Raw genomic sequence first — 15,506 nt, forward strand, 5'->3', positions numbered from 1 at the left:
AGCCTTAGATATTCCTCTCCTATACATTTTACTAGGTCAAAAGCAGCTCAGATATAACCTATTCTGTCCTTTGGCCATTTCATTTTCAAATATCACTTATATTTTGTTTTATTATCCTTCTGATTTCTTCGTTGGCTGGAAGAAAAGCAGACACCTTGTATAAAGCAAAATTTACAAAACCCTGGAGGCCTATTTGTGGCTATTTCACAGTACAAATAATAAGATATAAATTTTTGTTTTGTAGATTATAAAAGAAGATGGGAGAGAATGGACAGAGATGTTGTAATATGAATTTATAATTTGAAAGCATCAAAAATGAGTGAAATAAAAAAATTACCATAAAAGTATCACCTTATGTTCCACCCACTCCACCCCCAACATCCAGTCTGTCTCTTTGTGAGAATTCACCTTGGCTGTTTAAAACCCATTCCAATGAAAAAATGTGAACTTAAAAAAGTATACTACCGTTTTAGCAAGTACAACACGTATGATATCCTGGGAAACTGTGAAATATTTTCTTACCCAAAGTTTGTGCCTTTACCTCGCTCTTAGAATTTTGAAACCAAGGAATATAGCAAATACTGTTTTATATTTAACATATTCCCTGATGCCTTGCTTGTTTCTTAAATTAATTCATGGGCAATGCATGAGGGAAAGAAAATAACAAAAGCAAAATACACTGATGATATGATAGAGAATACCACTTTCTAACACTCCCACCTTATTTTCTTCTCGCTTGTGCCCAACTTGATTGCATAGAGCAAAAAAAAAAATATATGGCAGCTGTTTCTTAGTGTGGTGTTAATTCCACCCAACACAACGTGCTTAATTCCTCATTCCTCATAACCTTGGGATGAAGTGTTATGTTGCTTGTTTACAGTATAGTCAGGCAACAAGCATGGTACATAAAAGGTGCTACATCCATGTCAAGAATTCCAGAGAGTTTTCTGCGCTCATTAATAAGACTGTTCCAACTGTACATATCAAGAAGTTCATGGGGAGCAATGTCAAGCTACTCTGGTATAATATTTTTATGCACTACATTATTTTGAACCAACCCTGTGTACCTTTAAATGTAGTGTTTATACTTCCTGCCTTCCAAAGTTTGAGGATTTCATCATGCACTTGCAGTATTTCTCAGAAAAGAACACGTTCCCTTGTGGAAATTATTGGTTAACTTTCGCAAATTCAGGCCGCCTGTTCATTGAAAGAGTGTTGTATCTGAGTACCTAGAATGGATTGCTCAAAGATTCTCTTTTAGAGAAGTACCAGCCCAGTGCCCAAAATACCAGAGAGTGGAAAGTCATGGTCTGGACGGGGGAGGGACTGTAGCATTCGTGGAGACAGTGTTTTCGCATGGCTGACATTAATGACAACCCAATGCTATGCACTCACTGAATGTTTTCATTTCAGAAGAGCATCAAAACCACTGCCTCCTTTCAAGTCGTCTTCTTTTACTGCAAAACCAGAAACCATGCCGACAGCGACTTTCAGTAATAACCTGTGTCCCAGCTTCAGGCTGTGTTGAACTCCTTGTCATATAATTTTCTCATTTGTGTGTAGGTAGTTGCAGCAAACAACTTAGTTTATTTCAGAGCATGACATCAGAAGGCATATTTTAACACGGCAGTGATGGGTCATGAAATCAGAATTTCCACAGAGTCCACTTGAATTGAACGGTCGTGTAAGGAGAATGAAACGGGAGACTCAGAGGTTCCTCCCAAAGTCATTTACATTATTAGGTAATGAGGCTGATTTTATTTTAACAAATGTCCTAGAAAGGATGCTCCCACATGAACATTGTCCCTTCAAAGTGGTCAACTGGGGAGGCCAAATGTATGTCAAAAACACTGCCGTGGCCAAAAACGAATCTGATTCCTTTTTCAGAACTGCTTTCAACTTCTTTAGCAAAGTTTTTATATTCGCCATAGTGGCCCTTGTTTCCCTGGAAAGGTAAATGTAATTTTTACTTTTTTTTTTTCTAATTAGAGTTGATTTACAATGTTGTATAAATGTGATTTTTTTTTTCTTTTTTTCTTTTTAGGGTCGCACCCACCGCATATGGAAGTGCCCAGGCTAGGGGTCGGACCAGAGATGTAGCCACCGGCCTACACCACAGCCACAGCAACGCCCGATCCAAGCTGCGTCTGCAACCTACACCGCAGCTCACGGTAACACCAGATCCTTAACCCACTGAGGGAGGCCAGGGATCAAATCCATACTGGTGGGGTTTGTTATTGCTGAACCATGAGGGGAACTCCTAAATGTGATTTTTAAAAGCAACCAATAGTTCATGTGATGGGTCAAGAGAAGAAACCAAGCTAGACTGTTTTCCTTTTAAAAAAAAAAAAAGTGACTACAAAATGAAGAGTTGTCTTTCTCATCTCATCAGCACTGAGAGCAGTAGCAAAAGGAGTTCCAAGTAGTTTGTGGCAGTGACAACATGACTCCTTTGAAGAGCACTCCTCACTTGGGGTGGGGGCTGGTGCCAGTGATCTTGCTGGAAGAACATATTGGCCACTGATTTTCTTCTTCCAGAAAATTAATACCGGTAGATAATGGCCACAACAGAAACAAAGGCCGGTCCAGGTCACCCTCTGCCACCGCACAGGAGCACCTTCATGCGTACAGTGTGCGTCCAGGATCCAGATGACCTCACCCTGATCATACATGTTTTTGGTCGTGTCAGTGTTGCTCTTCCCCTGACCCACAAAACTGTACAGCTAGCCTTGAGTGTGGGAAGCCAAAGGGAGGGGAAATGAAAGGGAAACTGCTGGCCCTGAGGACCACAGGATGGTGACTTCCAATGTCATAGCTGGTGATGATGCCAGGAGCATTCTGAATGCAGCCACCAGTTCAGAAATCACTAAGAGGAAGCAGAGTTTGGTCATAGGGCAGCTCAGTGCTTTTACGGCAGCCAGCACAGGGCTGTCTGGTTCCCAGATGGGCAGACTTCACCCGCTCAGGGTTCAAGAGAAGCACACCCTGGAGAGTTCAGTGGAAACGTGAGTTGTGGCATTGGAGTTTTCTCCATGAGAAGTCCCATGTTTTACCGTTTCACAGTTTGGTGTGGGGGTGGGGGAGGTATAAAAATGGGTTTTGTTAAAGTTTCCTTTTTTAAGGTTTATAAAATGCTGCTAAAGAATATAGAGAACTGCCATCTATCTTCTCATCCCTTTGCCTTTCTCCCAGGATTGTTTTGTCTTCCTGCAGATGGAGAAAAATAGCCACACTGGAGTAAAATGAGAGGCCAGGAGAAACCACTCTTAGATCTGCACTGGTGATCTCAAACCCCCTGGCCCACTGGCCATTTATGCCCATCGCTAAAGTCTGTGACTGATTTCCCCCAGTGGAGCAATTGCTCTCTCAATAGACCTACCAAACATTAATTCAAGTAACAGTTAGTATGAATTTAAATTCCTAGAATATTGGAGTTCCTGTTGTGGCGCAGTGGAAACAAATCCAACCCATGAAGTTGTGGGTTTGATCCCTGGCCTCTCTCAGTAGGTGAACGATCTGGCGTTGCCATGAGCTGTGATATAGGTCGAAGACATGGCTCAGATCTGGTGTTGCTGTGGCTATGGCATAGGCCAACAGCTGTAGCTCCTATTTGACCCCTAGCCTGGGAACCTGCATGTGCCATGGGTGTGGCTCTAAAAAGACAAAAGACAAAAAAAAAATTCTAGAATATTAAAGTACATTGTTAGTTTAGGAATTCCTTAGTTGATTTTCAGCTTTTTCCCATTTTATCCTTTCTTCCTCCCCATCTCTCAGTTGTGGTTGAACAGAATGTTGACCTGGTAAAATCAAGAGGGATGGAGAAGCCACACAGCTAACTGTTGGGTTAGGAGAAGAGTGATAACACGTGGTATCCAGTGGGGCTGAGGGCTCCCCAGTCCTTTGACCCCCCCATCTGATTAGTCTGATCACCTCTTTCAAAGTTTGGTGTTCTCTAATTTAATCTCTTCCTTAAGGTCCCTTTAAGAAAAACCCTTGGAATGACCAAAGTCACACAGACCTTTTTAAATCTATGTTCTCTCTGTGCCTGAGAACTCCCTGCCTTATTGGTGACATTATGTTTTTGCAAAATGCCCTGAACTTTGGTATAGGTTCTCAAAGAATATTTGTAATTTATGGGGCCAAGAATAAATGCTTTGCAATGAATTGGTAATGCCTAAAAGTCAAAAAAGAAAGGAAGGGAGGAAAGAAAGAAAAATAGTAGATTCACACTATACAAAATAAATAAATAAAATAGATTATACTGTCTAATTGGACAATGAAGTATGTCTGTTGAGCACCATTTAACTCAACAAACCAGAAGAGGGGAAAGGATTGCTCTTTCACAGATGAAGTAATTCACTCCCAAGAAACATTTTGAAACGAACTGATGTTTCCCCGGTAGAGTTACCTGCTTCACTACTGACAAAGGCGAGTTTTATGGTAATCAGTTCATCTTGTCTAACTGACAACTCAAAAAGCTAATTCCAAGAACAGGAAATTGGCTTCAGTAGAAATACTGTTTTTTCATTTTAAAGGGTGGGTATGGTTAAGGACCCAGTCAAGCTTCTTCTCATGACATATCTTAAAGGATGTTTTAAATGAAGAATAATTTCTCATACATGCTAACCATCCTCCTGATTATTGGTGGGCGTGTTTGAAGTGTGCTTGTTGTTTTTTTTAAAACCAACAGACCAAGGTTATTCAGCTAAAAAAAAAAATTCTTTCCCATTCAGAATTCTTCTTTGAAAGTCTGCATAGTTTTTCAAATGGTTTTCTTCTAAGCCTTAATTTTTTGTTGAGCTTCATTTTTTTGGAATTGCTTTCAGTGACTGCTTTGGGTCCCTTGGAATAACAGGAAAGGCAAAATCAGGGCAGGTCACAGTGAGTAGTAAGGTTGAGTTTCCTGGAGCAGTGGACTGATTCCAGCCACCCCTCTGGGCATTGGTTCCCCAGCATCTCACAGGAAGGCTCTTGTCTGCTAAGTACACTTTGGTGTTAAGACCAGACTTTGCCTCAAAAGTGACTTCTCTGTGTCCTAATGGTCCCTGATAGGACCTTGGGCTTGGTCCTTGACACTTAATGTCTTAGACAGTTAGAGCTGGGAACCATGTAGCTTGAAGTTCTAAACTGCTTCACTGATGGAGAAAGTTTTGTTTTGAAAAACAAGTAACTATGGGAAAGAGATTTGCATTACTGATGCTACCTGCCATGGACTTTGTCTCTGTGGATTTAAGGCAAAAGCAAACCCTATTCGTGGCCTTAGAAAAGAGAGAAAAAAAAATAAAAACAGCCTAATTCTGTCCTAAAACACTCAACTGAAATTGTTTACCTTGAAAGGGAAAAAAAGTACTTTATTTCCTATCCACACCATGTTAGCTTTTTGTTGCCCTGTTTCTGCTATATGGCAGGATGTGCACTGAAAAGAATTCTCTTTGGTTAATAGTACTAAACAATTTTTTAAACAAGGCCAAAAAAAGGAAGGAACAAGTGTGTAAAAACAGTGTTCTAGCTCCAGTGGATATTCTGCCAGAACTTTCACTCTGGACCTTGACAAGACATACCCTTTTCTAAACCAAAATGCAATGAAAAGACACACTGGTTGCCAGATGGGCTTCTCTTCCACATTCTGTGACTACTTTTCCTGCCTAAATGACACTTGCTGGGTTTTGCCATTAAAAAAAAAAAAAAAAAAATTGCCCTAACTGTTGGAGAAAAGGCAATCATCAAATCACAGTATACTATAGCAGGACAGGATCTGGAAGATTATCTAGTGCCACACTCCAGGTAAGAACAGAAAAGAGCTACAGTATTCCCTAAGGGGGAAGCTGAGCCCCAGAGAAAGATGGTCACAAAGTGTCACAGGTGTCTGGTAAATTTCACTTGTTAGTAGATAGTGTTAGAAGCCTCTGAACCCTTTCCCTCCTTCACCACACAGCTCTTGAAGCCTCGCTCCCACTTCCTCTGCTTACCACCTCTTCAAGATGCCACCCTTGCTGTGGGTAGCTGACTTAACACCTAGTGGTTTCTTTCCCTCATCTTTGTATATGCTTAGTGTTGCTTCTATTAGTCCTCTGCATGAGAAGTGAAGCTGCTGATGCCCCAATCTTCGTCTGAAGAGAATGGAATGACCTACCCCTCTTCATTCGTTTACTTGTTCCCTCAACTCCGGTAGCAGCGCTTGCCAAATGCTACTGTCCTTGAAAGGAAGATGATGATGATGATAGCTAACATTTTCTGAGCTCTTGCTCTAGGCATGTGCTGTGTACTAGGCACTATGTGCACTTGGTTATCCTGTAATAAGGAGTTAGGAGTGATTTTAAAGGTGAGGAAAATATGGCACAGAGAGATTAAGAAAGCTGCCCAAGTTCACATAGCTAGTACGTGACAGGGCAAGGGTTCAATGCCTCTACGACTTACAAAGTGAGCCTTTCCACTTTACCTTTAAGGTTGTACTTTTTTCCTTCTCCTTTTAAAAAAGCATTCACTGTTATTGATGGGAATGTAAACGGGTACAACCACTATGCAGAATGGCGTGGAGGTTCCTTCAAAAAAACTAGAAGTAGAGCTACCAAATTATCTCTTGAGGCAACTCTTGGGCATATATCTGGAGAAAACTATAATGCCGAAAGATATAGGAGTTCCCACCATGGCACAGTGGGAAGAGAATCCAACTGCAGAAGTTCCCATTGTGGCTCAGTGGTAACAAACCCGACTAGTATCCATGAGGACTCGGGTTTGATCCCTGGCCCCTCTCAGTGGGTTAAGGATCCAGCATTGCTGTGAGCTGTGGTATAGGTCACAGACACAGCTCAGATCTAGCATTGCTGTGGCTGTGATATAGTCCAGCACCTGCAGCTTCAATTCAGTCCCCCACCCAGTGCAGTGGGTTCAGGTATCCGGCATTGCCACAGCTGCAGCTCAGATCCAGTCCCTGGCCCAGGAACTTCCATCTGCCGTGGGTGTGGCCATAAAAAGAGAAAAAAAAAAAAGATACATGCAGCCCAGTTTTCATTACACCGCTATTTACAATAGCCAAATCATGGAAGCAACCTAAATGTCCATCGACAGACGAATGGATGAAGAAGATGTATACATATATACAATGCAATAGTACTCAGCCATAAAAAATAATGAAATAATGCCATTTGCATCATCATGGATGGACCTAGAGATTATCATACAAAGTGAAGTAAGTCAGACAAAGAAAAATATCCTATAATATTGCTTATATATGGAATCTAAAAAAATGATATGAACTAATTTATAAAATATAAACAGACTCGCAGACTTCAACAACAAACTTATGATTACCAAAGGGGAAACACTGGGGGGGGGGGGGCGGGATAAATCAGGAGTTTGGGATTAACATATACGCATTATTATATGTAAAGTAGATAACCAACAAGGACCTACTGTATAGCACAGGGAATGCTACTCACTGTTCTGTATTAAACTAAATGGAAAAGGAATCTGAAAAAGAATGGGTATATGTATAACTGAGTCACTTTGCTATATACCTGAAACTAGCACAATATTGTAAATCAGCTCTACTCCAATATAAATTAAAAATTAAATTAAAAAATTTTTAAAAAAACCTAAAAAGTGTTCACTGTCATCCTTTATTTGTATACAAATAAAGGGAAGCTAATGTAACAAGATGAGTTAGGCTAGTGGGTTCTGTGTACCCTCTTTGCATCCCTGGTGCCTCTTCTGCAGGTCCCAACAAATGGTGGTAGGACTTACAGTTGGAGAGACCGGTGTGTGAGCATGTGTGTGTGTGTGCATATGTTTGCCCGTGTGTCATGATTTAAGATGGTAGCAGCCACTGGCATTAAAAAGGACCTGCTATTCTGAGCTCCGGCTGTGACAGTAAGATGTGCCTGCAGCAGCTGTTAGCAATCAGAGTGTGTTTCCATCTGATGTGAAATGTGCTGCCATCACTTGGGAAGTGGATTTCAAGCCCTCGCTGTCCTGAAGTACCAAAGTGTGTGAATGGTGTGCTTTTACTGCAAATTAGAAAGATTCACTTATGCCAATGATAGTGTCACACTCACTCAAGCGCTCTTAAGTGACAAAGGCACACACTGCCAAGTGCTGGCTAGCTGATAGGAGTACGTGCACGTATATCCTGTGTGTAGAATGTCATCTGAAATGTTTGTCTGCAGGCAAAAGAAGTGCTCCTTGGATGAGAGGAGCAGAAACTAAAAATAGAATAGGAAGGACAATGTTGTGAACCTAATTTTGCTGTCTTTTCATGGCTGTGGCTTTCTTTATCTCACCCTAGTGCATGACTTACATAAAAAAAAAGATAGTTTTGGAGTTCCCATCGTGGTTCAATGGTTAACAAACCCGACTAGTATCCATGAGGATACAGGTTCAATCCCGGGCCCTGATCAGTGGGTTAAGGATCCAGCTTTGCTGTGAGCTGTGGTATAGGTTGCAGACATAGCTTGATCTGGCATTGCTGTGGTTGTGGTGTAAGCCGGCAGCGGTAGCTCCAATTAGACCCCTAGCCTGGGAACCTCCATATGCCGAGGGTGCAGCCCTAAAAAGACAAAAGACAAAAAAAATTGTTTCAAGGTAAACTCCCAAGATAGACATTGTCTTTTGTTGAGGAAAAAAAATGACATGTATCAGGTATTAAGGTCTGTGAACTGATGCTTAGATGTCAGACCTTCTTAAAATAAAGCTGACAATCTCCAAGCTTGGTACAGAGCATTCCTTCTCCTCCCATCTCACAACTACTTAATATCCCCAAGGCACTGCTGCCTTTTTCTGTATTTCCCTTTCCAATGAAGAAATAGCTACAAGCTCCGGCTTCCCATCCTCCCACCCTTGGGACTAGACATAGAAAACAACTTTGCTTCAGCTACCAGCCGTTATTGTTATCCATTCTCTAGTTGATGTTATATATTATAAATAAGAATGGAAACATTTCTTTCATAAGCCTTTAGATAGGGAGTCAGGAAAAACTCCTCCGGTTATTTGGTCATTCTTATGTCTGGCTAAATGGTTGCCTTAGAAAAGCATTATAAAAGAGATTAAAAAAAAACAAAAACAAAAAACAGAAGTTCCCATCATGGCTCAGCAGAAACAAATCTCACTAGCATCCATGAGGATGCAGGTTCAATCCCTGGCCTTGCTCAGTGGGTTACGGATCCAGCATTGCCATGAGCTAGGGTGTAGGTTGCAGACGCAGCTCGGATCCTGAGTTGCTCCGGCTGGGGTGTAGGCCAACAGCTGTAGTTCTCATTCACCCCCTGGCCTGGGAACTTCCATATGCCATAGGTGCATCCCTAAAAAGAAAAAAAAAATTATAATTGACCTGCAGTCCAGAAATACGTCTGTGATATATGTGAAGACTCAGAACTTGCCATATCTGTTATTTAGACATCATTGGCTAAGTCCTGAAAATTGGAGGTGGGGAACTTAGTAGAATTTTTTTTCTAGGAGTTGGTCTCTAATCCTTCAAAATCTTAGAGTCTTAAAATGATTAATATGACAACATCTATACTTCTGCTTCTGGCAAGCCTGAATAATTTGCTTTTGATTTTTAACAAAAACTAGACGCTTCCTTGGTCTCTTGCCTCTCCATTCTCCCTGCTCATTCTAGGGAGACTTCATGGAGTGAGAAACAGCATTAAGGTGGAGTGGGAATCTGGGCAGTGGGATAATCCATTTAATCATCCTTACGCACTAAAATGATCTAGGAACCAAGACATTTTTGATGTCACCAGTCTGTGGTTTTGTTTGTGTTGTCATTTTCGTCCTCAATGGCTTAATATAGATGAAAGCAAATGTATTTTCAAGGTTTACAATTATGAATTATTTCCAGTTTTTTACCGTGAATCCAAACAATTTGGTTATGCGGTATTTCTTAAACAACATGGTCTAACAGTCAATGAACAGTAACTGATCTTCAAAAAAAAAAACTAAAACAAAACTGCCTAAGCTAATGGCAAGAAACTATAGGTTCCTTTGCCTGGATTCTTGTTATTTTGACCCACTTCTCTACATCTTCAGCAGGTGATGGCACCATTAAGAAGTCATAGAAATTGTGCAATTGGAATTAGCAATCAATAGCTAACATTTTAGGCAGGAGACTTTGGCCCTTTAAAGAGAATTCTAAGGCAAATAGAATGTTTTGATTGATTTATTCAGTGAACTATGACGTTGTGTGCTAAGCATTGGGCCAGACTCAGAGGAAGCCATAGAACAAATAGATTTAAACAAATATCCTACTTGTTATAAGACCCATTTCTGTGTCAATGGATTTTTCTGTCTTTGGACCTGCAATTGAATCACCAGGTTTGTTTATTTTTGTGACATTATATGTGTATGTAAAATGAACTCTTGTAAATTAAAATACCTAGATCTTACAAGGGCTGTGACTGGAGGTATGCATAGGCAGATGTGAAGTTAAGAGGGCTGTAAAATGGAGTGCTTATCTCTCGGGCTTAGGTGTGAGAATTTTGGGGTAATGGTGTAAAGTAAGGTTATTTCATCAAACAGCAGTCAGAGTAATTGTGATGTTTTTGGTAAAGCAGAAACTAGATAAGATCTCCAGATTTGGTTTGGTTTTAAAGATGTTCTTTTCTGTTGTTGTGAAAAACAGACTTTGAATGATGAAAGCAAAGAGCTGACCCCATTGCTCTCAACTGTGAGCAAAGGAAGACGTAACCTAAATGTGGCACCATTGCTCCTGTTAAGGGGAAAAAAGGAATTGATATCTAGAGTGAGGTTGATCGCTAGAAAAGATTAGCTGCAGTTCTGTGAGTCAGATGACATTTTTTTTTTTTAGTCCAATATTATCCAGAATTATATAAGGGACACATACCTATTGTTGGAAAAGAAGTTTTGAAGAAATTCCCTTGATTATAGTCTAACCACTTAGTAAGATAAAATGGGTTATTTTTACCTGCTGGTATGAAAGGACCTCACCCACACTGAGAAACTCAAGAGAAGGATTTTGATTAGACATTTCTGACCTCAAGGGCCTAGAAAATCTTCAAGAACTACCTATTGAAAAAAATGTAGTTAATGCTAGAATCTCAGAAGGACCTTATTCCAACAGAGAATGATTGGCTAGATGGCCAGCTATCTTTGTCTTAGTCCTTGATTTCACAGAACCCCATGAATCCTCAACATCACGTAGGTTCCATTGTTCACAAAAGTGATGAAGAGATTAGACTTGGGGGTGGGGGGAGGTGGTGAAAAGTGTTTGTATTGCTGATCTGAATGTCATCATCTTTTGGGGGTGAGAATTCATTCAGTATTTGACCTACTGAATAAGTAAAGTGGAGTGTTAGGAAGCAGCTTCTCTTGCTGTTCAGTTATTTAATTCAAGGTTTAATTGGTCACCAGGTAGTTGCCAAAAGAGGTAAGAGTCCATTGCCTTAAGTGGAGTTATTCTGTGCATTACTGTGTAGTAGGATTCTAGAGAGAACTGGATCTAAAACTCAAAGCCATCCACTGTTCCTCTGTATGAAAAATCTGTTTTCTTTCTGATTTGACAGAATTTCCCCCTTCCGGGGGAAAAGTATTCGTTTAGATTTCGCTTTAGCAAAGATACATATGCATCACGGAACAGGAGTCCGTTTCTCTGGAAAGCTTAATCTAGTAGGGATAGAAACACATTACAAAGGATTAATATTCAGTTCCCATTGTCAGAACTACCTTCATGTTCACAGAAAGTCATGTGAGACTCATTCTTCAGAGATGTCCTGCACACACAGCCCAGCTTTCTCTGTATTCCTGGGGGGGCGTTCTAGCCCAGTGTTTTAACTCTTCTGCACCTGAGTATTACATGTATAAGGACTGAAGGAAATAGCCGAGTTTCAAAACTTCAGTTCTGTCAAATTTTAGATTTAGTTTCCACATGCTGATCTCTTGACAGCTTGAGGTGTGTTTTTGTGTATGTATTCGGCAAGTATGTACAACTCTTTTTATTTTAAAAAGTGATTTTTGAAAAGCTGTTATGTTTTCAGCAGAAACCACCATCAAGTTAAAGATTTTAAGAAGTAGCTTTAAGTAGTATGTAAGGTCCAAGACTTTTTTTTTTTTTTTTGGATGGCTGTAATTTGATGGGGTCCTTTGAGTCAGACGTGAGCTTCATACCGAGGGTTAAGATGTCGGAGGGCAACATGTATATCTATTGTGTATAAAAAGTGGAACTCGTGCCATTTGCATTACAAGCCCTGGTGAAGGTTTAGTGCAGGGACTTTGCTTGTGACAGATGTTACCGAGAAGTGACTTCTCCATCTCTGCCATCTTTGTGCATTTTTTCTCTCAAGCTGAGACTGAGGTAGTAACATCTGAACCCATTAGTCCCCCAGAAAGGCATGTGGGAAACCAACAATTAAAAAAAAAAAACAAAAAAAAAAAACTTTGAGTCTAGTTAGCAGATGAAAATTACAGTTCTATGGATTTTTCTTTATACTCTTTGTGGCAGAGTCTGTTGTGGGGAATGAGGGCACAGCGTTGTGGTCCTTGCCAAGAATGATATGCCAAGCTTCCTAAAGCTTTCCATTTACATAGGTCTTTTCATCTTCAAAGAGCTTTGTGAGCATTCATTTACTACCACCTGCCAGGGAGGTAGGAGTTATTCCCATTTTATAGATGGAGGAAGTGGAGGTGTAAGTGGCTTGCTTGAGGCCACCCAGGGAGTTGAGGGTCAGAGGGAAACATGGAAGGATTGCCAACTCCACTTCTTAACTGGGTCTGCCTCCAGCTCTTTCTCTCTCTTGTCATTTCCCCCTTGAAAACCCCAGATGGATGATAACATAAATCTCAAGGCATCCAGTAGCCCTCAGCAGGAAAGAGACACCAAGTCTGTCTTTTTTTTTTCTTTTTTTTTTTTTTACCCTTTGGTGGCTGCCTCTGCAATTAAATCCTGAGAAATCTAGACATAAGGAAGAAGCCATTCATCCCGCCTGAGGTCCATTTTCAACATCTGTAGAATGGGACTAATGAGACCCATCTGCCTGCTTCAGAGTTGTTGTGAACACCAACATCCAAACAAGCTAATGAAGACAAAAACTTTAAAAACTGTTACAGAGCTCTGCAAGTATGAAGCATTAGTATTCTTGCCAGGAAGGACCACAGGACTGCTCTACCCAAAGGGTAGTGTTTTTCTAATTAGGGGGATAATTGCTTTGGTGATGTTCAACTCAGATCAAGTACTGGTATGAAAGAATCCAATGTCAGTAGAAGAAAAGACTATGCAAGGGAAACATGCCAGTGTTACACTTAGTATATATTTAGTAGGCAAAATGGCAGAACAAGTTGATTATTAGACTGCGGAGTATGCAGCCGGAACTCGGCCCTCGCCATCCAGGACAACTATTAAACATGCATGGGCTATGAAACAAATCCATGCTCTACCCCAAGCCTCAGGACCAGGATGACGGAATGTGCCAAACTGTTTGAAAGACAACAGTCTGCCTTCCTCCCACCATGAAGATGCATGGAGAGCTCTCTGAAAACCCTGATGGTGGCCTGGCATCCCAGCTGCAGCCATGAATGGTCAGAGAGACAGAAAGGCTTCGTTACTCCAGGCTGTTACAGCCACTCACAGGCAGGTGAATTACAGCCCCTACTTTTGCCCCTTCATCTAAGCTCCATGGGGCAGGGGCCTTGGAGACCCTGGATCTAGAAGTGGCCAGGCCCAGAGGGGCCACCAAACTTGAGAAGCCAGGAGTTGCCCAAAGTCACTCCAGGGAAGCTTTCCCCCAGCCGGCTGTGACATGCAAGCCAGACTGCCATCCCGCAGCTGCAGAAGCCTTTAATACCCCAGCAGTTTTAAACAGGGGATAAAATAAAGTGACTAATCCATAAAGAACTCAAGCCATTTTGCTGAAAATAAAATCAAATGCCTTAGGGTTTTTCTTTTTAATCTTTATTGGTTTTTCTGCGTACAAAAGTAATGCATGCTGGCTGTAAAAAATTCAAACATTAGAGAAATATGTAACATAGTGGGCGAAAAGTCCTCCGTATTCTCAGCCCTTTGCTGACAGATTGGTATAAAGATAGTTTTTTGTTTGTTTGTTTGTTTGCTTTTAGCAGCAGTTCTTAACAGTTTTTGCAAGACACACATAATCGCTAGGCATTCATATGTGTGACATACTGTCATGGGTGTACCCAAGGTCTGGCCATTTCCTCACAAACCAGTAGTAACCCCGCCTTGTTCAGTCCAATTCAAGAAAGTATATGGTTGTGCAAGCAAACTAAAATGAAAGATATTACTGGAGTAAGCTTAGATCCATATTAGTTTATTTTTTATATGAACCAATAAGAAACTTTAATTTTTTTTTTACTATTATTAATAGCAAATGCTTTGTGACACATCCCACACTGATTGCAACACACTGCTGTGTTGTAGCAAACAGTTAAGTGCCAGCCTTGTAAAGGATTGCTGTGGTAGCTGGTATGAACTGCCTGTCATATTATTTGGAGGATAAGCCGCTTTTCTCTATCCCCACTTTGGAAAGAGCTTAAAGTCTGGAGAAAAGAATTTCATTTCGCTATAAGGCAGGACTTCTTATCAACAATAACAATAATAATAACTATGTTTTGAGTGCCAGCTGTTTCTAAGAATTGTGTGCTGTGCACATATATAGAAGACATATATAAAATGATCATATGTGCTGTGTCATTTATGCATTGTATCATTGAATCTTCAAATATGAAACTGAGACTCAGAGAGGTAGGTTAAGGAATTTTCCCAGCCTTAAGAACTGTTAAACATTGGTGTTGGTCACCCTAAGGTCAAAAATTCTACTTGGAATTTTATAAAATTGAGAAGAATGGTCTGAGAAGGTTGGTGATTATTTCCAGTTATAAACTAGTCAGTTAACTCCCAGAAAGACATCTTGACATCAGTTCTGAGTGGTATTAAGTTTAACCAAATTACTTGTGAAATGTCCTTTGATCCTCAGCTAATGGTTTCCTACCAAGAGCAGTATGTTCCTGACACTTGTTATTGGAGCGATTGAACTCGGCTATGCGATATGATGAGAAAGGGTGGGAAAAATAAGCTTTTTAAGAAAAGGACAAAATATGTCCAGAATCCAGCCTTACCTCTTCTTATCCCTCTGACTTTGGGCAAGTTATTTAACCTTTCTGAGCCTCAGTTTTCTCATTTAAAAAAAAAAATGTAGATAATTGGAGTTTCCTGGTAGCTCAGCAGGTTAAGGACCTAGCGTTGTCATTGCTGTGGCTTGGATCACTGCTGTGGAGGGATTTCTATCCCTAGCCCAGGAATTTTTCCATCTCCTGGGTGTTGCCCCCCAAAAATGTAGGCAATGATGATGATGATGCCATGTACCTCCTAGGGTTGTTCAAGCAGCAAATTAGATAATGCCTGACATATTATAAGTCCAAATGTTAGATATTATTATTATTAATTATTCTGCATTTAAATTATCATCAAGAGGTTGCTATTCAGAATGAACTGATGGGCACAACTTTTGTACAATTATATTTTTTAATTCTTTGGAAGAATGGGC

At 40.5% G+C, this 15,506-nt stretch overlaps 1 protein-coding gene across 7 annotated transcripts in view; it reads left to right on the forward strand.

The window, feature by feature from the left end:
* Positions 1-15,506, forward strand: part of RORA (RAR related orphan receptor A) — a 765,082-nt gene that overhangs the window by 699,454 nt on the left and 50,122 nt on the right. Inside the window, exon 1 of one of the 7 annotated variants that reach the window (XM_005659540.4) lies at positions 10,183-10,308. The exons of the other annotated variants lie outside the window; for them this stretch is intronic. Coding sequence (XP_005659597.1) covers positions 10,269-10,308 — 40 coding nt within the window. The 5' untranslated portion in view covers positions 10,183-10,268. Of the gene's footprint in view, positions 1-10,182; positions 10,309-15,506 lie in introns of those variants that run through there. 7 annotated transcript variants of the gene reach the window in all.

Source organism: Sus scrofa, chromosome 1 (genome assembly GCF_054392235.1).
Source record: "Sus scrofa isolate SSC_HxYL_T2T_F1_AM1 chromosome 1, Sscrofa_HxYL_maternal_Yorkshire_Landrace_v2.0, whole genome shotgun sequence".
Lineage (NCBI taxonomy): Eukaryota > Metazoa > Chordata > Mammalia > Artiodactyla > Suidae > Sus > Sus scrofa.